The 27,975-nt window shown below is 42.1% G+C and overlaps 1 protein-coding gene across 3 annotated transcripts in view; it reads right to left on the bottom strand.

Annotated features, from left to right (window-relative positions):
* Positions 1 to 27,975, bottom strand: part of ADGB (androglobin) — a 224,461-nt gene that overhangs the window by 112,634 nt on the left and 83,852 nt on the right. For all 3 annotated transcript variants that reach the window (XM_073337563.2, XM_073337564.2, XM_073337565.2), the window contains 2 exons: positions 26,359 to 26,503; positions 9,287 to 9,332 (listed from right to left, as the gene is read on the bottom strand). In XM_073337563.2, coding sequence (XP_073193664.2) covers positions 9,287 to 9,332; positions 26,359 to 26,503 — 191 coding nt within the window. The remainder of the gene's footprint in view (positions 1 to 9,286; positions 9,333 to 26,358; positions 26,504 to 27,975) is intronic.

The following is a 27,975-nucleotide window of genomic DNA, read 5'->3' as shown; positions in this document are numbered from 1 at the left end:
TAAATAATCAGTCAACAGTTTTCTATGAGACAGCAGACAAGGTAAATAATGTGATACATCCTATTGCACTAAAAAAAAAAAAGTAGAATACATGCGTTTTCAAGCTAAGCTCCACTGGCAATCAGTAACCAAAGACAAGCATAAAATCATGAGAATGTAACTGTTATATGGTGGCAACTGGGTAGATAAAGCATGTGCATGTATGTGTATGTGCATTTTACAATCCCAACAAACCATAAAGAAATGTAATCCTATTTATGTTTACTATTAGAACAAACAAATGACCTTCTCCTAACCTAAGGTCATTTTATCCAAAATTCCAGGAGATGTACTAGATTTCTACAGAAAGATGTCAATTACATTTGCTGTGCCATGCCTACCAGATATAAAACAAATTGAAACCTGCCTAGATTTTATGGGCCTAGCTATCTGGGAAAATTCTGGACTCCACTGGAGATACACAGTTTCATTTAGAATTTCAGTATCTTCTGTGGTAATAATGGGCCTGATTCTGTTTCCATTAAAGTCTGCGGCAGTTTTGCTATTGATTTTAACAGAATCAGGACTGGGCCCTTTATCATTTTCCCATAATAAAAATTTCTCACTGGCTACATGGGGTCATACAGAAAGATCCATGTCATAAGAATTGTCTAAAAATTCATTGCAAAGAAAAATGAAATCACATTAACCAGAACTTTTCAAGGTCCAAAAGGGGACAAAATGTGCAGCAGAAAAAAACAGACTAATGAAGTGAAGAGTAATAAAAGCTTAAAATGGTGTAAGAATAATTTGTTAAATAAGAAAGATTTCCTATGTCTTAGTTTTATAAATCAGCATTTCTGATATAAATAATGGGCACTAATAAAACAGATACTTCCTTCTCAAACAGATATGGAGCTAACTTTGAGTCTAAAATGAAATGACGGCACAAAATACTTTGTAATAAGTGTTCACAATGTTAGGAACAGAATTCACTCGCCAAAGAATTGGAATTTTTATTTACATTTATTGGCAAAACAGGGAGAGAAATGGGAGGACGGCCTGGATGCACAAAAGAAGTTAGGCACCTAGAAAGTCACAGGCACAACACCGGGATGCTCAAAGTCTGAGTTAGGTGCTTAGGCTCCCTGTAAAACGAATGGGGGTGTGTGTGTATGTGTGTGTATGCGCAGAGTTAGGTGTCTTAGAAAGCAATGCTTAATAGGTAAGCCAGATGAGCTGGGAGCACCCCAAGCTAGCCTGGAGGCTCAGCAAGGCCCACATCAGACTTCTGCCTCCTCCACACCCAAACACCCCAATTGGGTGGTCAAGCAGAACCATATGAAAGTCAGCTCTAAGGAGCTTCTCATGTTGAAAGCAAAAGGACATACACATTGTCTTCTAAAAAGAACCATCTTCAGAAATGGATTGCAAGTCCACTGGCTCAGAAGACACCCACTCATCTCAAATTCCACCATTTTACTCACCTTTCAAGATCTCCACAGGAGAGCACACACCCAGGACTCCGGACACAAGCAACAGACAATACAGATGGCGGGGAGTTCAAATCACTCGAGGGACATATGATCCCATGCACAGGAAGGAGGGCGGAGCAACAAAGGGGAAGAGAGGGGTAAACTGGGGAGCAGAGTTGCATGTTGCACCATCTCTCTGATACACACACACACTTTTCTGTAGTCTCAGTGACCTGCCAGACCCCAACCACAGGACATCCTCCCAGAAATCACCCTCAATCACATCCCAGAGCACATGAGAAATGTCCTGCAACTCATGGCTGCAAAGGCATCATGGGTTTATGTCAAACTTGTCCACAGATGGAGGGGAGCAATCTCATACCATGGAAGTCGAAACAGGTCAGCCTTACTTAGAATCATAGAATCACAGAATATCAGGGTTCGAAGGGACCTCAGGAGGTCATCTAGTTCAACCCCCAAAGCAGGACCAATCCCCAAATAAATCATCCCAGCCTCATCTTCTGGGCCTCATCATCACGTGGTCATCCAAATGTATACAAGAGTGCCAGCTGCCCACTGGAAAAAAATCAAATCCTCTCTAAACATGTTCCTCCGCTGAAACGCGCTCCAGGAACACAAGACAGCCCTGATCCAAAAGGGAAGACAGTGTAGGTTCCCCACCTCACTCTTCAACATAACATTCCACCAGGCCCTCCCACCATCTGGCCCCACTCTGACCCCCCCGCCTCCCCAAATATGCAGTTCCCACAGAACAACACAGAAGGACAGGCAATGCTCAGAACACTCACCAATTCCACAGAATGAGGAGGAGGAGACTCGCAGCCAAACACAGCAGGGGTAGCAGCAGCCCAACAGAGACCTCTGGTGTCCCAAAACAGACATAGCCCACCCTCACCAGCTGACCCAAGAAAGGAACCACACTGCTCCATGAGGACCACACACAGCAGGAGGCGGTGGTAAGCAAGAATTGGAAAGGCACACATCTGTGTAGGGGTGTAGGGTACCCCATACCCTGGGGCTCCACAGAAAGCATTCCTTTGCTTTCTGTGGAGCTAATCCATGAGAGATAGGTGCACAAAGGTGGAGCCCAGGCAACTGCATAGGCACCTATGTCTGAGAGTTCAACACAGGAGGCTGGACTAAGGCGCCTATATGATTGCCAAGTGCTGAGTGAGGACTGGGTGTCAGCTGAACACAGACCCACAGGGTCATGAGATCACAGGAAAGCACCACTTTGGAACACGTAATAAAAGCTGAAGCATGGGTCACATTCTGTTTGCACCCCAGCCCCAGCATGGAAGTATTGGATGCCAGAGTGAGGGAGCAGCCACCAGGTACCCTGAGGGGGACAGCATGGGCAGCACATAGCAAACATCTTGAACGGCCTTGAAGCAGAGATCAAGGCCATTAATGGCTTCATGCAAGCCCATTCCAACGTGCTCATGAGTGCCAGGACTCAACAAATGAGCATTGGTGCTAAGGACAGGCTTTGGGGGGGAGCTCAAGGACCAGGTTAATGCCTAGGAGGACGTGGATAGGGAATAGAGGACTTCAAGAAAAAATGGAGACTGATAAGGGAGCAGGCAAAGGCAGGCTTGCAGGGGATTGCTGGAAGAAAGGGGGCAGCCTGGGTGTCTCAGCTCCCAGAATGTCTGAGAATGGCAGGGGCCACCTTCTGTGCCCTGGTTGTGATGGGGACCAGGGAGCTGGTCACCACACAGATGTGTCATTGACCATGCCATAAGTATCAGCAGTAGAGTAGAACGGAACAAGAAGGATGCTGGAAGGCATGGAGGACTGCACATGAGCACTTTATGGGTGATCAATCACAGCAGCCAAGTGTCTGCGTCACATAATTAACAAGCACATGCACTGCTACACAGTCAGGGGCCACACAAGCAAGGTGGTAAGATTCCATTTCCCTTCACCCTGAAACAGGGACTCAGGCACCTAACTCCTTTTGTGCATCCAGGCCTCTGAGCATCTCCAACAATAACATAATATTCTCTACTTTATTACTGTTAATAATTTAGGGCAGGATCATTCCTAATGTAACTTCAGTGAAATTAAAACTACATCAGATAAATTTGACCCATTACTCTCAGAATTAAATATGATTTTGATATATGAGATATATAATTTAAAAAACGGAGTGGTAACCAAACTGAGATTTTCCCCCAGACACTTCACTTAAAGGCACACTGGTTTAGGTTAATATATAAAACAAGTTTATTAGCTACAAAAAGATAGATTTTAAGTGATTATAAGTGATAGCGAAGGGATCAAAGTAGATTACCTAGTAAAGAAACAAAAACGCAAACTAAGCTTAACATACTAGAAGGATAGGATGTGAATTAACAATCTGTAACCCTGACTGATGATACAAGCAGGCTTGCAGATTTTCAAGGCACAATCTGTGCTTGCTTTGCAGTTTGGGATCCCCACCCCCATTCCAAGTCCTTTTCCTAAGGAACTTCACTTAGGAGTTGAGTTGTGGGAGAGTGAAGAACGACAGATGAAGTCACTCCCAGCCTTATATAGCTTTAGCATATGGCGGGAACCCTTTGTTCCAAAACCAGTTCCCAGACCAGTTTGTGGAAAAATACAGGCCCCCAAAATGGAGTCCAGATTCATGTGGGCTAGTCACATGCCCTTGCAGAGTCATAGCAGCCATTACTTACTGGCTGGCCGAAACGTCCACAGAGAGGCTCACCTGTGGGGGATAAGCTTCTTCTAAGGCCTACTGTTTTCCCTAATGGCCTATTATCCTGAATGGGCTCTTCACAACCAGCTATTTAGACTGGAAGGATCTTGCCTATTGGGTGTCGCCCAGGTTTGACTACATATGAAATACAGATACATAGTCAATATTCATAACTTCAAATACAAAAATAATACATGCATAAAAATAGTAGAATCATATTCAACAAATCATAACTTTTCCAATGACACCTTTCATGACCTGTCTTGTAAAAAATGCATCATAATTATGCCATAATCATATCACTATGAAGAATATGGGGTGCACTGTCACAGCATTATTTAAAGAAAATAAATCTACAGTTGAACCTCAAAACCATTAGGAAAGCATCCCATGGGAGCCAGGAGCTCCAGCCTCTGAAGCCTGTAATTATTATGTATATTTATCAAGTGTGTGTAGCAGAATATACCCTCCATGTTCACCCTCTGAACACTATGTAATAATCTTTGTACAAAATATGCCTTGTAAGGTATCATCTGAAAAGTCATAATTTGCAGGTCAGTATTGTCCTGGTAAAATATGTTTAGCAACATTGTATGTGAAGTTATAAGATTCCCTTGTATGGTGTTATTAACACATGTTTCAAACCCCACAGCCCTGCCCAAATGGAAGTTGGCAAACAGGTCTGTCTTAAACAAAGGAATATGTGCCCTGCTTACTGTGCATTTAAGCAGTAAACAGTCATCAAGCAGGAAGGGAAGACAAAGGAAGTTCGAACAGGTGAGAAAACCAGCAGGGAACATCCTTCCACATAGACTCATTGTCTCCTGGTTCTGAGCTGGAAATGTTTTTCAAGAGGGGGACTGAAACTATAAAAAGGAGTGACATACACCCCAAGACACCCCTCTTTCTCTCCCTGCCCATAGCATTTACTACACCTGAAGAGACAGAGGAAGCAGACATTGGAGCTGGGGGAGGATCCTGATCTGAGACTTTGGTCAATAATCTGCTGGAGCATATGGTGAGAAACTTTGCTTGAATCTAATACAGTTTGTTAAGTTAGGCATTAGTTAACATTTTATCTTTACTTTTCTTGTAACCATTTTTTACTTTTATGCTTCATTACTTGTACTCACTAAAAATCTCTCTTTGTAGTTAATAAACTTGTTTTATAGTTTTACCTAATCCAGTGTGTTCAACTTGAAGTGTACAGGTAACCCCATTTGGCGTAACAAATTGTGTGAATATTATTCTCTGAAAGGAATAACAGACTTAATATATTTGTACTGACCAGGAGAGGATTGGGCAGTACAAGATATACGTTTCTGGGGGAAAATCTGGGACTGGGAGTATGTTGGGGTCACCAGGTGGTGACTTTTAAGGCTGGTAAGAACCAAGGTGTGTCTGTCTGGCTTCAGTGCACACATAGACAAAGCTGGGAGGCTGTTTGTATGCGGGAGGCTGTTTGTGAGCAGCCCAGGTTGGAGGCTACAGCAGCAAAGCATTGTAAATGGCAGCATAGGCAGGAGTGTCACTACAATGCATTAGTCCGGATTGTACCCTGGTATGTCACAGGGTGATATCCTGTTCTCCACACAAAGCCCAAATACAGGAGGAACTACAAGGTTTTGGTGGGTACAATCCAGAATGGAGGCAGTGCACAGAGAACCTAGTCACACGGAATCTGGGTAGGCTGGCCACCACTAGTATCATAAGATGTAAGGCCAGTGTCCTGCAAACCCCTCGCCCTTTGCAGTGTTGAGGGTGGAGGAGCATATAGAGCGTGTATACATGGTGCATAGACTTACTCTCCATGCTGTGTGTGAACCCCTGCACAGCTGTGTGAAGGGAGATTTCAAAAGCAGGCCAAATGATCTGCTGCTGAATGACAGACACTTGATGGGAAAGGAATGGAGAGAGGATTCTCTGGTCCCACCCATAGGTCATCTCTCCCATCTCCTGCACATTGCTACCTTGGCTGGGAACTCACAGCAAAGCATGTCTTCACTCCACACAGGTGATATGCATCAGTACATTTCCCCTTCCACACCTAGTTGCCTTCTTGCACAGTGGAAGAGTACTAATAAGGAGAGGTTTCTCTTCCTGATTACCCTGCCCACAGGGATCTCTTCAATTCTGTTTCAATTCAGCTGGGGTGACCAGACAGCAAATGTGAAAAACTGGGACGGCGGTGGGGGGTAATAGGAGCCTTTATAAGAAAAAGACCCCAAAATCGGTGACATCTGGTCACCCTACTTTCAGCTGCATGAGAATTCTAGAAAACCAGCAGACAAAGGAACAGGGATCTGATGAGGGTTGGGGGCTCCTCTTCAACAGAAACCAGACATTTTTTTAAAAAGCCACTTGCAGGGAATAGGCTGCTCTCTTTCCCTCAGTTTAAGATTTCTCAGTTTCTCCCCATTTAAGATGCATCTTTCCAAGTCAGGACACACTGCTTGATTCCTATGAAGATATCTCTAAATCTCTCTGTGTTTTTACCCATTTTAACTGGCAACAATTCCACTTTTGCATGTTACTCATGACTCTAGTATTTTTAACTGTCTGTCATATTGTCATTCTACTCAAGTCCTGCTGCACCAACTGATGAGCCTTCCCTCTATGAGTAATTCAGTTTTCGCAATAGTACACTGTAGAGGAAGTGGAGAAGGATCAATTTGACTATTGAGATACACTAACTTCAAAATCAACTGAGGGTGATGGATATAAAAATTCTCCAATTGTCCTTGCATGGCAGTTTTAAGGGGTCATCTATTCCACATTTACATGGCACACATATTACCTCTATTTGTATTAAATATTGTCTCATCACAATACTAAGAGAAATAGTTGAAGAGTAGCTTTTCACCTAACAATTTTATGCAATGATCCTTCACTGAGATAAGACTATTGTCTAATAGTATTTAATAATTTCAAAGAGAATAAGTTCAAACATCATATTAACCTTATAACAGTCCTCAGTCCTTATAATACAACCTCAGAAACAAAGTTTGCCTGCAGTGGATACTCCCTTGATTAATTTGTCTAAAAACTGTAACAGTTTGGGTTCTGACATGATTTGGTCAGATATGCTTACTACATGCTCCAAGCTATAATAACTGGACATGTTGATCATCAATCTACATTCAAGTTTTAGCATATCTCTACTGATGCATTTATTTTTCTTTTTGTGGCAGTACCAAATACTTTGGTGTTTTTAGGTTACTAAAACTAATCTACAGGTTTCATGTTTTCTTTAATAGAGGTAATGGCAAAATGATAAGAGAAAACTTGTGTAATGTGAATACGTCTCTTGCTTTATTGCTGTTATTTACAATAGTGGTTCCTGTACTGTATATGTGATTTTCCCGACATACAATTAATTCTATTTCTGGATGCTTGAAATAATGGATCACAGATGTTTTATGAAAAAAACAATAAAAATGTTTTAAAATTCTTTGCCTTTTCCACATTCTAGAGCTGCACTTAAGTTACTTCAGCCCTAAGGCTACAACTACTAGAGGCTGCAGAGCTCCAGCCAGGAGTGAAAAGATGAGGCACAGATGAAGAATAGGAAGTTGGGGTGTATACAGCTGGAATCACATTTACATTTATTCCTCTTCACTGTGAAATAACTCCACATCTGTGGTAGGTAGGAATAGCTTTTGCTAATTCTGAGTCCTATGCAGTAAGGCTGGATAGGTCAGCCTGCTGTGTAGTATCATGCACATATGGTCACCTTCTAAGCCTACTTGGTTTGGAAGGCTGTTGATACCTTCTGCTGAACCAAGCCCTTTACGTTGATTCACAAATTTCCAAGCCCTCAATACCTAAGAATACTGGAAGGGGTCCTGTGACCTACAGTGATACAATATTTTCACTTCCTTTTTCTGTCAAGACCCAACATGCATCTGAATAAAAAAAACAAACTATATTCAGCTATAAGAATGTATTTTGAAAAATGACTGGACATTGTGTCCAGTCACTGCTCAAAACTGCCTCCCACACACACACATTTAAAATGTAACATTTCTCACAATGACAGGTTTCAGAGTAACAGCCGTGTTAGTCTGTATTCGCAAAAAGAAAAGGAGGACTTGTGGCACCTTAGAGACTAACCAATTTATTAGAGCATAAGCTTTCGTGAGCTACAGCTCACTTCCTCAGATGCATATCGTGGAAACTGCAGCAGGCTTTATATATACACAGAGAATATGAAACAATACCTATTCCCACCCCACTGTCCTGCTGGTAATAGCTTATCTAAAGTGATTTCCAGCACAAATCCAGGTTTTCTCACCCTCCACCCCCCCACACAAATTCACTCTCCTGCTGGTGATAGCCCATCCAAAGTGACAACTCTTTACACAATGTGCATGAGTTTGTGTGTGTATGGGGGTGGGGGGGATGTGAGAACCTGGATTTATGCAGGAAATAGCCCAGCTTGATTGTCATGCACATTGTGTAAAGAGTTGTCACTTTGGATGGGCTATCACCAGCAGGAGAGTGAATTTGTGTGGGGGGGTGTAGGGTGAGAAAACCTGGATTTGTGCTGGAAATCACTTTAGATAAGCTATTACCAGCAGGACAGTGGGGTGGGAATAGGTATTGTTTCATATTCTCTGTGTATATATAAAGCCTGCTGCAGTTTCCACGATATGCATCTGAGGAAGTGAGCTGTAGCTCACGAAAGCTTATGCTCTAATAAATTGGTTAGTCTCTAAGGTGCCACAAGTCCTCCATTTCTCACAATGAAAGCTCTCATTTATTCTTGCCTTTCACTTTTTTCTCCTAAATTAAAACAGCATTCATAATGATCAGGAAAAGACAAAAACAGCATTATATATATGTTTAAAGAAAACTGTAAATGTTTCAGAAGTATTTATTTTTCAAAATATTTATGTACATTAATTAAAACCACTCAAGATTGCAGTGTACAAAACCTTTACATTATATTTCCAGTTCTCTGAAATCTCTCACTATGGACTAAGTCCTGTTCCCAATGCCATTAACATTTTTACTATCAATTTCAGTAAGAGTAAGATTTAGACCCAAAGTCATATGAAATCAGTGAAAGAATGAACATGATCTATTTTAATGACAAATAGATTACCTTTAGTGGGGCCTTCTGTGTTATGCTGTTGAATGAGGGAAGTCTCCTATATGGGAAAAAATAAAATCTTACATATGTAGGCCTTGCTACATACACGTTGCTGAGAAGTAAATTTAAAAAACAAAACAACAACAAAAAACAGATTTCTACATCTCTTAATATACAATGAGACAATCACTTATGGTTACCCCACTAACACAGCTACCCCTCTGATATACAGTTAAGTTAGACTAACTAACAGGTATGTTATATCTATGTAATACATCAAATACACAAACAGAGTTCAAATATGCAGCCTAATGGAAGTTGTGCCTCAGGAAGGATGCTAAGATCTCATTCTTTCTGATTAAACTTTGCCTTTTTAATATTTATTTATGTATAGTTTTTTAACAGCTTCAGTACAGACAGGCGGCTTGGTTAACCTCAGAATCTGGAAAACAAATGGTATCCCTAATTACAGTGATTTTCCAGTTGACACCAGCAGTTAATAGCACAAAAATGATTGAGGGTATGACTTTAGGCTCACTTAAATTCGGAGGGCTATATTTAATGATGAAGAAACCAAGAACCAGTAAAAAATGAAAATGAAATTAAAGCCATGCCATAGGGCAGTTGTAAAATAATAAAGATGTCATAATGTACCTTGTAGTTTTAATGTTATAATTTTAATGTTACCAAAACTTTAACAAATATGTATTGGAAGAAAATCTTGTTCAGAAGATACAGTATAGAGAAACAGGATGCTGGTTGTACAATCACATAAAACACAGACAGAAGAAGAAGCCAAGCTATTCGGCTAAAATGCTGAAAAAATATGTGATGTGACTGTTGTATATGCACACTCACACACATCCAAATTATGGAATACATTATTTTATTTCTGCAGTCATGGCATACACTGTGGAACCATGAAATAAACTGTGTTTGCCATGTACTTGACATTTCATTTGCACTTTACCAGTATCTTACTTCCATCAAGTTTACTTCTAACATTTCAAACTTCTAAACAACTTCCAGTTCCTAAGCAACTTGTATACATTGTATATTACCTCTCTCTCTCTCTCTCTTTCACACACACACACACGGCAAGAATTACAGAGAATTCCAAAATTTTATTTTTCTTTGAAACCCCTACAAAAAACATATCTAAAATAACTTTTGAAAATGTGTGATATAACTGCACGGTGTGTTCAGTGGCATAAAGGTTTTTATTGACAATAGGTTGGTATACTTTACATATTTCACTTGTGGTAAAGCCACTCATGAGTCAAATAGACTTAGCAAACGAATGCAATAATACTCCTATTCCACACCCCACCATGCGTTCTCTCATATATAAGTCACAATACACATTCTTAAGACTTCATATAGGCCAGTGGCTCTCAAATTTTTTAATGGTGACCCCTTTCACATAGCAAGCCTCTGAGTGCGACCCCCCCTTATAAATTAAAAACACTTTTTTATATATTTAACACCATTATAAATGCTGGAGGCAAAGCGGGGTTTGGAGGGGGAGGCTGACAGCTCGTGACCCCCCATGTAATAACCTCACAACCCCGCTCTTTGAGAACCCCTGATATAGGCTGTACAGATACATAGGTAGATGTTACATGACACCATACTATTATCTGTTTTTTAGTACAGTGAGTTACACTGGTAATCTCATACAAGTATCAGTACAAATAATATACCACCTCACCCACTCAGGTGTTCTATGCATGCACCATATTCTTCAGGAAAACTATTTCAAAAGTGGTAAGTGGTTTTATGAAAATACTATTGTTACTGTTTTTCATAATCCTTCACCTATAAAGCCAGGCTCCCTTTTTTATTGTGATTTCAGCTGTGCAGCTCTGCACACAACAAAACAATTATTTTAATACATTTTAGAAACACCTAAAATTAACTAAAATAGCTTTTCTAAAGAATCATGATGTCATTACTTAAAACTTAATTTCTATCCCTGGAAGGCTATATGGTAATGAGTTCTTTATCCATTTGGAAAGGAGGGATTTGGGGCATTTTAAAATTAGAACTAATATTGTCCTAGGCTTCAATATTGCCTGTGCTGGACTTCAGAGCAGTGCAATTTTGGAAGAAGATTCCACATTTGAAGGGTAAGAATAAACAAGTTTGCTTGTCAGGTTGCCTGTTTCAAAAAATGGAGGCTGTTTGAATCTGGTCAGAGGTTTGGAATATCAGAGTCTCACTCAGAGATGAATTCATAGCAGAGTGCTGATGGGACAGAGATGAATCATAGAATCATAGAATATCAGGGTTGGAAGGGACCCCTGAAGGTCATCTAGTCCAACCCCCTGCTTGAAGCAGGACCAATTCCCAGTTAAATCATCCCAGCCAGGGCTTTGTCAAGCCTGACCTTAAAAACCTCTAAGGATGGAGATTCTACCACCTCCCTAGGTAACGCATTCCAAAAGTTTTTCCTAATATCCAATCTAAACCTCTCCCACTGCAACTTGAGACCATTACTCCTCATTCTGTCATCTGCTACCATTGAGAACAGTCTAGAGCCATCCTCTTTGGAACCCCCTTTCAGGTAGTTGAAAGCAGCTATCAAATCCCCCCTCATTCTTCTCTTCTGCAGGCTAAACAATCCCAGCTCCCTCAGCCTCTCCTCATAAGTCATGTGTTCTAGACCCCTAATCATTTTTGTTGCCCTTCGCTGGACTCTCTCCAATTTATCCACATCCTTCTTGTAGTGTGGGGCCCAAAACTGGACACAGTACTCCAGATGAGGCCTCACCAATGTCGAATAGAGGGGAACGATCACGTCCCTCGATCTGCTTGCTATGCCCCTACTTATACATCCCAAAATGCCATTGGCCTTCTTGGCAACAAGGGCACACTGCTGACTCATATCTAGCTTCTCGTCCACTGTCACCCCTAGGTCCTTTTCCGCAGAACTGCTGCCTAGCCATTCGGTCCCTAGTCTGTAGCGGTGCATTGGATTCTTCCATCCTAAGTGCAGGACCCTGCACTTATCCTTATTGAACCTCATCAGATTTCTTTTGGCCCAATCCTCCAATTTGTTTAGGTCCTTCTGTATCCTATCCCTCCCCTCCAGCATATCTACCACTCCTCCCAGTTTAGTATCATCCGCAAATTTGCTGAGAGTGCAATCCACACCATCCTCCAAATCATTTATGAAGATATTGAACAAAACCGGCCCCAGGACCGACCCTTGGGGCACTCCACTTGATACTGGCTGCCAACTAGACATGGAGCCGTTGATCACTACCCGTTGAGCCCAAAAATCTAGCCAGCTTTCTACCCACCTTATAGTGCATTCATCCAGCCCATACTTCTTGCTTATCTTGCTGACAAGAATACTGTGGGACACCGTGTCAAAAGCTTTGCTAAAGTCAAGAAACAATACATCCACTGCTTTCCCTTCATCCACAGAACCAGTAATCTCATCATAGAAGGCAATTAGATTAGTCAGGCATGACCTTCCCTTGGTGAATCCATGCTGGCTGTTCCTGATCACTTTCCTCTCATGCAAGTGCTTCAGGATTGATTCTTTGAGGACCTGCTCCATGATTTTTCCAGGGACTGAGGTGAGGCTGACTGGCCTGTAGTTCCCTGGATCCTCCTTCTTCCCTTTTTTAAAGATTGGCACTACATTAGCCTTTTTCCAGTCATCCGGGACTTCCCCCGTTCGCCACGAGTTTTCAAAGATAATGGCCAATGGCTCTGCAATCACAGCCGCCAATTCCTTCAGCACTCTTGGATGCAACTCGTCCGGCCCCATGGACTTGTGCATGGATGCTAGATAGATGAATGCTATCTATCACATGGATGAGCAACTTACTATATGTGTATTGTGTGTCTACTAAAAATATGCAAACAGACATGTATGTATGCACAGACACACACTCTGCCAAACTATGGTTTTGAGAACTAGTGAGTACCAAAGTGGGAGCAAACACCTTCAGCAGCCAGGCAACGTAGGCATAATATCTTGCAGATGTATACTAAGCCATTGCACTTTTTAAGGTTTGCAAAACAGATGCACTCCCTTTAGCATTATTTTTGTGGCACATTAGGCAAATGCCTGATGGGGCTTTGCAATGGCCATACATCTACACCATTCAATCAAGACCCCATGTTGGGGGATGCAGGGACAATGACATAATAAAGTCCATTGGTTTTACAATTATATATGGTAAAATTTCTGAATTAACATTGCAACAGATGTAACAAAAGGTGTTTTATAGAAAAACAAGTCCCTTAAATATGAACTGAATATATGGGGGGCAGATACTTTGCTGGTGTAAACTGTCATAGCTACATTGACATCAAGCTGAGGAACTACCCTTTGGTAATGTGGCAATATTGATGAATGAAGCTCCCCTCATCTGAATGCCCAGAGAATGGCAACCACACATAAAATATATGTATTTAAATGAACTAATTTAATATTCATTAGTGATATGAGAAGCGCTTTTTTTTGTAAAATCAAAAGGCATATTGCAGAGGAGTCACAAATCACATATATTGCAACATTAATTTAATCAAGCACTAAGAGGAAGCAGGGTCAGTTCTATTTTCTGATATTTTTATTTCCCATGTAGCATTGCTGCCGGACAGCAAAAATTAAAAAGTATTAAAAAAAGATATTGGGAGTAAGCAGTGGGATGAAAATAACAAGCAGGGAATATCTGTATAAGTAGGGGCATAGCGAGCAGATCGAGGGACGTGATCGTTCCCCTCTATTCGACATTGGTGAGGCCTCATCTGGAGTACTGTGTCCAGTTTTGGGCCCCACACTTCAAGAAGGATGTGGATAAATTGGAGAGAGTCCAGCGAAGGGCAACAAAAATGATTAGGGGACTGGAACACATGAGTTATGAGGAGAGGCTGAGGGAGCTGGGATTGTTTAGCCTGCAGAAGAGAAGAATGAGGGGGGATTTGATAGCTGCTTTCAACTACCTGAAAGGGGGTTCCAAAGAGGATGGCTCTAGACTGTTCTCAATGGTAGCAGATGACAGAACGAGGAGTAATGGTCTCAAGTTGCAGTGGGGGAGGTTTAGATTGGATATTAGGAAAAACTTTTTCACTAAGAGGGTGGTGAAACACTGGAATGCGTTACCTAGGGAGGTGGTAGAATCTCCTTCCTTAGAGGTTTTTAAGGTCAGGCTTGACAAAGCCCTGGCTGGGATGATTTAACTGGGAATTGGTCCTGCTTCGAGCAGGGGGTTGGACTAGATGACCTTCTGGGGTCCCTTCCAACCCTGATATTCTATGATTCTATGATCTTATATTTACAGCAACTGACATATAGAGAATTTAGGCCATTCTGAAGTGAAACTCAGACACAAATATAGTGGCTTTACTAATTTTCTTCACTACAATTGTTCCAGCTAACTCTGAAGATCTTTGTACGAGTGTTTATCTGAGGGAGCAGTATTTGAGGTGATGAGGGTCGGAAGGGGGAAGAATATGGTTATTTTCAAACCAAACACACAGGGGAAAACAATTTATAAAGTTGGAACTTTATAAATGAAAGTTATAAATAAGGATAAGGATATGGTAATATCTACATTCCTCAATCCTTCTCTTATACCTCCCACACCTCAAATAAATAAATAAAAATAAAAGTAAAAAAAAATTGAGCTCTGGAAGAAAAGATAAAGCCCCAAATATTTGTATTGCAAAAATGTAGTACACTGTTCATAGCACAATTCAAATAAGACTCCCTGTACTATGATAAGATCCTAGATCCATAAGATCCATAGTCTTCAATGCCTTGATTGTGACTAGCTGCTGCTTACAGATTTTGCGCCCTCGAAAGCTTTCATAAAAAAAATCTGCAATTGCCACAATATGCACTAGGTTTGTGTATTCTGAAGTGTATGTTGGAGTGCAAATGTTTTGCAAGGTATTCCCAGAGCCAGCCTATGTGAAATGCAAAGCCCTCAGGCTCCATCAGTCTCTTGGGGACCTAGAAATGTCAGGGCTAATCTGTTTTCATTTTAAAAAATGAGTAAATTTCTAGCCCTTTTTCTCGGAAAATAAGGAAAAAACAAACATCATTAGGATTAGGAATTTGTCACTGAGTTTTCTTACAGATCATAACTTATTCTCCGTCTCTGCAGCAGTCACCTCAAGCTGGCCTTTTGGCTTCATGAAACACTTGGTCACAGGTCCCTTGATCTTTGGGGAAACCCCAGAGCAATTTGTGGTTGTGACAAGCAGTACTGCCCAGGTTGCTGTTGCTGCAAGCTCGCTCCCAAATGGTTACTTTCAACTGAGATGCCTCCTCTGCTGAACAGCTAATGTGGCCTCTAGTCAACAGAGGAGGCAGCTTAGTAGTGTAAGGTGGAGTCGGCAGCAACTGGGGCCAGGTTCAATATCTAGACTTCCTCTTTACAAAACATAATCTTCTTTAGCCCCCGACCAGTAATCTGGGAAAACTAAACACCACCCTGGGCACCTTTAAGAGGCGATAATTCCCCACTCACAAGCACAGAGTTTGCTATAACAAACAAAAGCTTTTATTAAAAGGGAAAGGGAACCCAGCATTAATTAAAAGGGAAACAAAACCCAGCATTAACCCAGCATAACCCTGATTCAAAAGCACATAGCCATAAGCAATCACCCTCCCCACAGTACATTGTGCAGTGTCCTTTGCCACAGTTTCACACCTTGTGATGTGAAAGTCTGATGAACAAATGTCCCTTTACCACACCACTCCTCCTTCTCTCCACTGCACCCCACTCACTGTTGGTTGTCCTTAGTGAGCGAAGACAGAGTTCTGAGGTGCAGTCACATGGGCCCACCTCCCACCCACTTCCCGCAGCTCCCATTGGCCACGAACGGCAAACTGCAGCCACTGGGAGCTGCAGGCAGCTGTGCCTGCCGATGGTCAATGTAAACAAATTGTCTTGCGGCCCACCAGCGGATTACCCTGACGGGCTGCATGCAGTCCGTGGGCCGCAGGTTGCCCACCACTGTTCTAGATGATCTTGACATGATTGTACATCTTAAGTGCTATGGTACAATTTAAGAATAACCCATCACAAGTAAGACAGGAAACTAAAACACAAATCCCCTTTCCTTTTAAAAAAAAACTCCACATCCTTACCATTCTTCTACCTTCATGTTTCCTACAACATGACATATTCTTAGATTGTACAGGTTGTTTTCTGCTCAGCAAAGGTGACAGAGATTCTCCACAATTGCTTGTTTCTTATTCCCACTTTGAACATGGTGTTGAAGAAAATATCAGTGGGTGAAGTGGCCTTGATAATGGTGCCAAGCACTTATGTTTCACTTTTTCACTGAAAAATGTTAAAGTAAGTAAGTAAGATGTTAAAAGGACTTTGACACCACAAAGCAAAGGACATTGTCCAACGTACTGTGGGGTGGGTGTTTGCTTGTGGTTACATGCTTTTGAAATATGGTTGTGGCGTTTTCCCAAATTAACGCTGGGTTCCCGTTCCCTTTTAATAAGAGCTCTCTTGTTTTACACAGGCTCAGTGCTTGTGAGTGAGGAAGTATTGCCTCTTAGAGGTACTACGGGTGATGTTTCGTTTTCCTGGGTTCCTAGTTGGCGGCTCAAGCTGATTCTGTTTTAAATTGCTAAGAGGAACCCCTCGATATTGAACCTGGCCCTTGTTGTTGCTAACTCACCATGGCACTATTTATTTTGTTCAAATTCAAAAAATGGTAACCATACACAATAAAATCTACTTGATCCTCAAATAAAGCTGTCTGTCATTTTTTCCATTGACAAGATTTCCCATACTTTATTTCTGCATGCCACTAATTTCAGAGGAATCTATTTTACATATCTAATCTCAGGCAAAATGATGTTGTGAAGTCATTGTTTTGAAGACACATTTTCTAGGCATCTAAAGAAAATGCCTAGAAAACTAGAAAGAAGTCTGAAGCGCTTACAATCGAAGGCCCTCATTCATTTGCATACATGTTTATGCACATGAACAGTCCCATTGAACTAACTGAACGATTGCAGGATCAGGGTCAAATTTTAGATGTGATATGGTAAGTGGCAGTAACAAACAGTAGTGTATTTGGAGGAAGGACATTGGTACAGTTGAAACACCGTGCAGTTACACATTTGAGATATATGCACATAATGGTGAGTTAGTTCTTAAAAAAATTCTATTTTTCACTCACTTCTTTAAATAAGGGTGTAAGAAGCAGATCTTAAGGAAAGAGCTAAATGAGGAGGGGTTAGAAGATTGGTAGACCATAATTGTGAGGGCATTCCAAGTATATGGACAGCCTCAAAAAAAAAAAAACCACGCACAGTTGGGAAGTAAGTGGATCAGTAAGGCTGGATCATCATTTTCAGAGAAGAGGGAGCTGGCTGTGGTGAAACTAATTTGTATATGTAAGTAATGATGGGATTATGTGGGGCCTTAAAGACAAGGTCAAGAAGTCTTTGGTGTGGTAGAAAAGGGGAACAAATAGAAATATTTAAAGAGGATGTGGTTGAGTCAATGGACAAAGATGATGACTTTTAGCTGTCGCATTTTGGATGGCCTAAAGGAGAGCAATATCAGAGAGGATGAGGCTGAAGTAGCTGAGAAGGAAGATGATTTAAAAGGGCAGCAGTCAGAGGATTTCTGGATATTGTAGTGCAATAGGTCTATAAATATGCTTAATACTCAGTGGTTAAATGTCTTTGCAATTTGGAGGAGAAAAATGCTCTCCTTTCCAATGGGAGTGGGTTTGGCGGGGGCAAGAGAGCAACACAGGGGAAAGGCTCCAGCAGCTACCTGGTGCCTAGATAGGCCAGTTATCCAGTAATAAACTGGACAATCCTGCTTTTCTAAGGTTTGTCCCCCATTCAGTATGGAGACAAAACCAGATGTGGGAGCCACCATTTTGAAGTGTGTGCCACTCCGCCCACCCTTACATATTTGTGGCTATATTTTCTTAGGTGTTGGCCCCTTATCCATATGTGAGTTTCCGAGTACCCATAATCAGTGGTGAGCTGGAGCCAGTTCACGCGAACCGGTTGTTAAATTTTGAAGCAGTTTTAGAACTGGTTGTTAACCCGCTTCCCTGCATGGGGCGCTGAGGCTTTGATGGGCTCCGGCCGGGAAGTGATGTAATTCCTCCTCCGGCCACCGGGGGCGCTGCACTGCGGGAGCCATGTGGGCTACCGCCTGGCCCTGGGCACGAGCCCTGTTGCTGCTGCTGCTCCCCTGGCCCTGGGGCTCCCGCTGCTGCCTGGTGGGTCCCCGGCTGCTCTGCTGGGCCTGGGCTGTGTCCTGCTGCTCAGGCTGCTCCGAGCTGCTCTCCCCGTGAGCACCCACCACCCTGCCGCAGCCAGCCCCTCTCCAGCCAACCCCACACTCCCTGCCTGTAGCCAGCCCCTGCCGCACCCCCTGCCCTGCCTCTAGCCACCCCCGCACCCCCTGCCTGCAGCCAGTCCCCGCCTCCAGTCACCCCCGCACCCCCTGCCTGCAGCCAGCCCCGTCTCCAGCTACCCCCTGCCCTGCTCGCAGCCACCCCCGCACCCCCTGCCAGCCCTGCCCTGCCCGCAGCCAGCCCATCTCCAACCACCCCCGCACCCCCGGCCCGCAGCCAGCCCCTGCCGCACCCCCAGCACCCCCTGCCCGAACCAGCCCGTCTCCAGCCACCCCTGCACCCCCTGCCCACAACCAGCCCCTGCTGCACGCACCCCCTGCCCTGCCTGCAGCCAGCCCCTGGCTCCAGCCACCCCTGCAACCCCTGCCCACAGCCAGCCCGTCTCCAGCCACCCCCTGCCCTGCCCACAGCCGGCCCCTGCCGCACCTCCTGCTCTGCCCGCAGCCAGCCCGTCTCCAGCCATCCCCGCACCACCTGCCCGCGGCAGCCCCTGCAGCCAGCCCCTGTCTCCAGCCATCCCTGCCTGGAGCCAGCCCCTGCCGCACACACCCCCTGCCCTGCCCGCAGCCAGCCCCTGTCTCCAGCCACCCCCAGACCCCCTGACCCGCCTGCAGCCAGCCCCTGCCGCACCCCCTGCCTGCAGCCAGCCCCTGGTGCACCCCCTGCCCTGCTCGCACCAGCCCCTGCTGCACCCCCTGCCTGCAGCCAGCCCCTGTCTCCAACCACCCCCGCACCCCCTGCCCTGCCCGCAGCCAGCCCTGCACCCCCCTGCCCTGCCTGCAGCCAGCCCCTACCTCCAGTCAGCCCCTGCCCTGTCTCCAGCCAGCCCCACACCCCCTTGCCTCCAGCCAACCCCGCACCCTCCTGTCTCCAGCCAGCTCCGCACCCCCTGCCCTGCCCGCAGCCAGCCCTGCACCTCCTGCCTCCAGCTAGCCCTGTCCCACCCCCCTGTCTGCAGCTGGCCCCACGTCCACTGGTGCCCTGCAGTTCCCAGGGCAGTAACCTGCACACCTGCTTCAATGAGGGGGGCAGGGAGCAGCTGTGACCCACACATTTGCACATCCTAGGGTGACCAGACAGCAAGTGTGAAAAATCAGGACAGGGGCTGGGGGGTAATAGGAGCTTATATAAGAAAAAGACCCCAAAATCGGGACTGTCCCTATAAAATCGGGACATCTGGTCACCCTAGCACACCCCCAGGGAGTGGCAGGGACCAACACATGTGAAATGGAGCTCATTTCTAGTTCAGGTCCATCTTTTTAAAAAAGAACTTTAGGCAGGGTTAACATACATCTGTATTTTCCCGGACAGGTCAGGCTTTTTGGTTCCTAAATCGCTGTCTGGGAGGAATTTTTAAAAATTAAGGAAAAAAAAGGAAAATACCGATGTATGATAACCCTGTTGGTACAAAAAATACATACTGGGGCACATCCCTTAAATCAGAACTTCTTATAAGGAACCGGTTGTTAAGATTTTGACAGCTCATCACTGCCCATAATTGGAGTTTTAATTGCTGATTTAAGCTATTTGTGTCTATATTGCATTAATACATTTTCCAATACATTAATGATATTAACCTCATGGTTACACATACTACAAATCCCCCAAAAACAATTTCATGTTTTTGCAGTGTACTTGTTCATTATAAGCTACATATTGCAAAAACTCCTACAAACCTTATAACCCTAAGTCAAGTACTTACTGTAACTCATACTACTTGCCAGGCCTTGCTAGGCCTCATGTTAATCACTATACCTTACCAGGCCATAATGTAGTTTATTGCAAAACCTAAACAAATATTTTACATTTGTTTACCCTTCTTGCATTTTCTAAGGATCCTAACTTATTTTAACATGTAGGTTACTATTTATTGTCAGGTATGGACCTCCCAAGATCAGGTGTGGGTCACAGGTTAACACTTGTGTAAGAGGAATATTTGCCATCCTGGATAAATCAAGTATGATTTTTAGTTTGCAGAGCTACAAAGAAACAGTCATTCAGGATCATCTTCTTCTCAAAAGAATTTGGTAGAACTGTGTTTTGAACAGCTGACAAACGTATAATCTAATCTTTTCTTATCCTTAAGGGGAATAAGCATAAAAATGAATGATAAATCAAATTCTGAACTCTCCTTTGTTCAAGAAACAGTTTTTTTTCCCCATGAAAAAAATTCATGCAATCAGAAAGAAGGCCAAGAGATTACTTTGTAATGTCAGCCTGAAACTGACTGACAATTTTTATTGTAAAAAAATAAAAGTGCTTTGAGAACCTTAGATGTAAAGTGGTATATAAGTGCCTCTTATTGGAGGGTCTTAAACTGATATGGTGTGGAACAATATTTCACCAGCTTCTCTCTTTAAACACAAATTTCCACTGAGCTCTGGATGCTTAAAAATGGAGAAAAAGTTATCCAGACTTTGTAGACTACAAGATTAAAAACCAGAGACTGGCAATAATCTAGTGTACCAGGGATATCAAGGCTTGACTTTCAGCACTGTTTTTGAATTGCTTTCCTCAAGTAAGTACTGCATGCCTCTTCAAAATAAATTCAATATTTCTTTAAAACAAAGAGACAAAGGTGTCCCATGAAAGAAAACTGACCAGCTGTAGCTCTATGCTTTTGAAGGTGATTTTTGCCATTTAAAACAATTTTGTGAAATAAGGAGGATTCATCATCAATTTATAATCACTATTTTGTCTTTCATGGCAGGCAGTATATATATCTATTAAAATGTGCACACACACACACACACACACACACACACAGTCTTCTTTTTTCCCTCTTTCCAATTTGCATTCCCCATTAACAGGTATGAAATTTTTCACCTGAGATTTAAATTGAGGCAAAAGTAAGGTTCAAGTATAGGTCAATTAGTTGCTCATGACATTTTACATTTCATCTACGAATCAGACTGCCCTCAGACTGACTCCCACATCTGTTTCCTACCATTCCATTTTTCTTAATATTTGTCTCATGTACGTTCTTACTTGCCCTTGACTCTCTTAGCTTCCTTGCCCTTTTGTGACAGGCCAGAATTCACAATTAGAATGGTTTCTACAGCCAGGAACTACAGGAGAAAATTAAAGTAACATTCCAAGCAACATTTATGCTTCTGGCACACAGATGTCTATCACTTTCTAATTAACTATCTATATTTGTAGAAATACAGAGTTTCAACACACTGATTCAACTTATAATTATAATAAACAATAGGATTCTACTTACAACTTGTTTTCACACTCATGTTTTTAAAAGATTTTCATGCACATTTTAATTAATAAAAAATAAATCTAAAACTTGTCATACTAATGACATCAATTATCTTATTTTATATAACACACATACTACATAAGAAACAATGTATTTGATTTTAAAGGCCTCCCTCCACCAACGAGTTTGGGGTACTTTGTGACAAAACTACACCAATTTACAATGGCTGAAAATCTGGTCCTACATTCTTGAAACTCCCTTTTAAAATGTTACAAACAAACATAATCAAGGACATCCACAATGGGAAATGTTTTTATTTCAACTCATTAAACACTGTCTATTTGAGTTTGCCATTTGGCTAGGGAACATGGTGTGTCTTAATAAAAGATATTCTCTGACTGTTTATGAAGGAGGTCAATAACACCCTCAGTTAGATCTTTGTAATCCTCAAATATGATTTATGACCCTGCTGGTGGGAAAAGTGCATCAGTTATAAATATTTAAAAGGGAAGATTTTCCCCCTGTTTATGTTTTCCATTTGTGTCAGAAACAGACATTGGGGATTTTTAAATAACTGGTTCATCTTTGTCATATCTTTGCGACTGAGCTCAGCTATTAAGGGGTTTCTTGTTTTTTCCCCTGTGAGATCAGCACCAACTATGAGTGACTAAATTCCATGGTAATGGCTTTCCTTTTCATTCCTTTCCATATTCTAATCACACTCCATGCCAAGAAATGGGAGGAAAAAAAGTTCATTCTTTATCATTATTTCCTAGTCCAAATACAGGGGAGAACTATGGTAAACTCTTAGGAGTTGGGTTTACGATGTCCTTGTATTTCTGCAAAGCATCTATGATAAATAAAGGTGGGGGAGGGGTTGCTCCCTTTTATGGACACTCAGCCAGCCAGTTAGCTATAAAATCCCTGTTAGGAGCTGTTCTCTACTTGCTTTACCTGTAAAGGGTTAACAAGCCCACAGGTAAAAGGAAAGGAATGGGCACCTGAGCCAATGGGAGGGCTAGAACTTTTTAAAATTGGGAAAAAAACCTCCCTTTGTCTGTGTGTTGTGGTTCTCTGGGAAAGAGGGGAACAGGGAGTAGTTATGCTATGAGAAGCTTTAAGCCAGGTATGATCATCAGATCATACCGAGAACTACTTATTTGGAATCCTCAAATGTGTAAGTAAATCAGGGAATGTCTAAAAAGATGAGATTAGGGTTATTTCTTTTATTTCTTATTGGCTTGTGGACTCCTCTGTGTGAACCCCAAATGCTTTTTGTTTTGCTTGTAATCTTTAAGATGGACCTCAAGAAGGTTATTCTTGATGTTTAAATTTTGTAAGTGGGTTTTTTTAAATCTAGCAAAAGCCTAAGCTCCAGATGTATTTTCTTTCTTTTTGTTTTTAATAAAATTTACCTTTTTTAAAGAACAGGATTAGATTTTTGGTGTCCTAAGAGGTTTGTGCATATGTTGTTTAATTAGCTGGGGGCAACAGCTAATTTCCTTTGTTTTTTTTTCTCAGCTCTTCCCCGGAGAGGCAGGTGAAAGGGCTTGAGGGTACCTCACAGGAAGGAATTCTCAAATGCGCCTTCCTGGGTCCCAAGGGGTTTATTTTGCACTTGGGTGGTGTTAGCATCCAAGGTCAGAGAGAACCTGTAACCTTGGGAGTTTAATATCAGCCTGGAGTGGCCAGTATTAATTTTTAGAATCCTTGCAGGCCCCACCTCCTGCACTCTAAGTGCCAGAGTGGAGAATCAGCCTTGACAGCACCTAATAGAATAGGACTCAGCTATTATTTATTTGTATTACCCAAGTGCCTAGGAGCCCTAATTACACACCAACACCCAACTGTGCTATGTGCTGTACAAACAAAAAGACAGTTCCTGTCCCAAGGAGTTTATAATTAGTGTAGGAAGGATTCGATTTTTATCATTAAATGTTGATAAACCTCAATTTCACCAGACACCCAGGCAAACTGATGAAAAATATTTCCATTGATAATAATCAAAATTTACAGATAGACAAAGTAAGAAAAAAGCTGCTTGAGAACTCATTAGAGATTGAGTTAATGCTATTTAGTTTGTATACTTTGACATATGATGTTGGTAATTTGTGGTTTAATGGGCAAAGTTTTGACATTTTAAATCTCAATGTCTACTGTTATTAAATAATTGTCTGAAAACCTATAAATTCCCACAACTGTGAACATTTAAGTTGATAAAAATAAAAAAATGCTTAAAAACAATCAGTATGACCTATTGGTTATGAAAACAAAAATCAAATTTTGTCAAGCCTACTTATACTTATAATCTGAGTATAAAACAAAAGACAACAGTTGGATATAGACAGAGTACAAGGAAACAATATTGGTCAGCATGATAGGCAGCAGTCTCAGCACACCAGTGACCTAACCATTGTCAGACTTTTGAATGAGGCACTAATGCCTAACAAAGTTCTATTTGTGCTGGATAATATGTGACAGCCATGAACACCAACCCTTTTCTACACTTTTTGAAAGTCTTCAGAGGCCAAATCTTGTTATCAGTTGCTCATGATTTGTATGAGCATAACGGACAGAATTTGTGTCAGTGTTTGGGAACTCAAGATGCATGGGCACTATAGAAGTGCAAAGTATTATTTAAGTTAATGGAATTGTGCCCATATACACCAATATACAATCTGACCCTCAGCAACACTTTAGACTGCTAATTACTACCTCCACTAGTATGTTCTCTGTTATATGATTTAAGTTCCATCTGCCACTTGTTTGCTTAAAAGTCTCCTACTCTCTGTTCACCATGACTCATTTTAGATACTATGAGTAGCATTTTTTTAAAATGGGTGTCTAAAGTTAGGATCTGAAGCACACTGGAGCAGCAAAGTGCTCAACATTTTTGAAAAACAAGACTTATTTAGGTGCCTAAATATGGACTCAGAAACTAACTTAAAGCACCCTTCTTAAAAATATTGGTCTACATGTCTAGTTTTGAGGGTTATTTATTCCCAAGTAGCTGGGTATCTAGGTAATCTCTGTACTGTAATTGAAATACAGCAAACATATATATATACACACACACATACACACATACTAGCAGTGTAAAGCCTGTGCTGCCATATCGGGGTGAACAGTAAAGTCATGTGTGCACAGAAGCCAAAAATGGCCGAGAACTTAAAGGTTGGAGACGAACAGACTGAAAATCTCAGTGATATTGATCCTGGTGATATTCTAAACAAACGTCTTAACAGTGCTTGTAGCTGCTTCCATCCCTTTTCACTGATTCAAACTTTTTAGGCTTCAAAGTCAGAAACAGGCCTTGTCCACACTTGCGGCGGCACATAGGGTAGATGTAGCCGTAGGCGCTGGAGCACCCACAGGGAAAAATTAGCGGGTGCTCCACACCCACCGGTGGCCAAGCTCCCCCGTCCTCACCTCTTTCTCCCACACCCGAGCGTGCCGCCTATCCGCTCCTCAGCTGTTTGGCGGAGCTTAGGACTTTTCGGGAGGGAGAGGGAGGAGTGGGAACGCAGCGTGCTCAGGGGAGGAGGCAGAAAAGAGGCAGGGCAGGGACAGGTGTGGGGGAAGGGGTGGAATGGGGGTGGAAAGGTGGCAGGGCTGGGGTGGGAAAAGGTGGGGTGGGGCAGGGACTTGCGGCTAGGAATGGGGTGAAGGCAGTGCAGAAGTGGGGCCGGGGGGTCGAGCACCCACCAGGCAGAGGGGAAGTCGTCGCCTATGGTGTAGCTATACGCTGCTGTAAAAAGCAGGGTGTGTCCCAGGGCAGTGTGTAGCTACAAGTGTCAGGGAAAAGCTCTTGCAGTAGGCTGGCAGCAGAGAAAGGATCTAGCATCTCTCTGCTGTGAGAGCCTTTCTCTGCTGCCATAGTCTTTCACTGCAGTAGGGAAAGGGTCTGGCAGTGCAACACTATATTGCTAAAAATAGCAGTATAAACGGAGAAGGCACTTCTTGGGCATGTAGGGTACATACCCTAAGGTTCTGGAGTGTCTTTATTTTACTTGTCTAATCAGTACATCACCATCTACACTGCTATTTATACCTGTGCAAGGGTGACATGCAGTGTCTGTATTCTACACACCACCATAAGTGTAGACATAGCCACAGAGTGACATTCCTGAGGAGAAAAAAACAAAAAGACAAAGAGAGAGATACTGTATCCATGTTTTCTCTTTTAAAGAGCTGTTTTCTTTTCTTTTCTTTTTTTTATAAACAGCCAAAACAGGATTAGTAAATTTAATACATGAGCTACATTTTGAAAAAATTAGAAAGTTAAAATAGAAATGCTGATATATTGATGCCTACTGGGTAGGAAGTCTAACTATAAAAAGGTAAAAGGCTGGTTAATTTTAATGCAAAAACAAAACAATGCAGTAAAAAAAAAATTAAAATCTACATCTACAAGTATTAAAAATGTTATGTTCCATCTTTCACTGTCATTGGCAGCACAAAACTGGGTTAGTTTTCTGTTTAAATGTAACATTATTACCTGAGAATTATCTTCTGCACTCAAGAATCTCATATTTTGATTCACATCCAAATAAATGTCATTTACATTTTCATCATTTTCAATGACAGAAGGGAGGGTGGATGCAAGACTACATCCTCTTTTGATGGTAGATGGTGGAAAATGGCTGTATAATAAAAAAACTCAAACACATTAATACACATACTTAGTTATTAAGACACCTTAAAAACACCTTGTTTGAAAAATAAGGATTTGATTTTCAAAACAATCTACATTTTTATGTCCTTTGTTTATTTTTTCAACCCAATAGGACAGCAGTATACCTAAGCAGTGTGCAGGCATTAGATATCATTACGGGCTTACCACCACATGCATGTACACACACTAAAACTTTTCCATCTAATTTTTAGAGGAAGCCATGAACCTCTAAAATATAAGCAAAGTTATAAAACATCATTACTAATGACAGGTTTCAGAGTAGCAGCCGTGTTAGTCTATATTCACAAAAAGAAAAGGAGTACTCGTGGCACCTTTGAGACTAACCAATTTATTTGAGCATAAGCTTCCGTGAGCTACAGCTCACTTCATCGGATGCATTCAGTGGAAAATATACACACAGAACATGAAAAAATGGGTGCTATCATACACACTGTAAGGAGAGTGATCACTTAAGATGAGCCATTACTAGCAGGAGAGCGGGGGGGGGGGAGAGAGAAAACCTTTTGTAGTGATAATCAAGGTGGGCCATTTCCAGCAGTTAACAGGAACATCCGAGGAGCAGTGGGGGGTGGGAGAAATAAACATGGGGAAATAGTTTTACTTTGTGTAATGACCCATCCACTCCCAGTCTCTATTCAAGCCTAAGTTAATTGTATCCAGTTTGCAAATTAATTCCAATTCAGCAGTCTCTCTTTAGAGTCTGTTTTTGAAGTCTTTTTGTTCTAATATTGCGACCTTTAGGTCTGAAATCGAGTGACCAGAGAGATTGAAGTGTTCTCCGACTGGTTTATGAATGTTATAATTCTTGACATCTGATTTGTGTCCATTTATTCTTTTACGTAGAGACTGTCCAGTTTGACCAATGTACATGGCAGAGGGGCATTGCTGGCACATGATGGCATATATCACATTGGTAGATATGCAGGTGAATGAGCCTCTGATCGTGTGGCTGATGTGATTAGGCCCTATGATGGTGTCCCCTGAATAGATATGTGGACACAGTTGGCAACGGGCTTCGTTGCAAGGATAGGTTCCTGGGTTAGTGGTTCTGGGGAGAACACATCCAGAAGTGGAGGCCGGGGGAAGCAGTTTTGCTTTTTTCTTCAAAATTGGTCTCCATGGATACAAGACAGACAAAACATGAAAATCCATGTAGAACCCAATCTTACTCTCACTGAAGTAAATCAGAGTTTTGCCTTTGACTTCAGTGGTAGCAGGAGCTTGTTAGAACTCACTGCTTGGTTATATGGGCTATGGGGACTAAATCAAAGCAATGTCACACAAATAGCAATTTGATTGAAATGCGTAGTTGTAATACAATAGAACAAATGTAAATATGCTTCATCCAGTACTTCCTTAAAAGAGAGAATGAAATATTTAATTCTTTAGCAATAAAACTGGCAGAAATATATTCTCTTA

The sequence above is a fragment of the Lepidochelys kempii genome, chromosome 3 (genome assembly GCF_965140285.1).
Source record: "Lepidochelys kempii isolate rLepKem1 chromosome 3, rLepKem1.hap1, whole genome shotgun sequence".
NCBI lineage: Eukaryota > Metazoa > Chordata > Testudines > Cheloniidae > Lepidochelys > Lepidochelys kempii.
The sequence above is the reverse complement of the archived record's forward strand: the minus strand, read 5'-3'. Positions and strand labels throughout refer to the sequence as shown.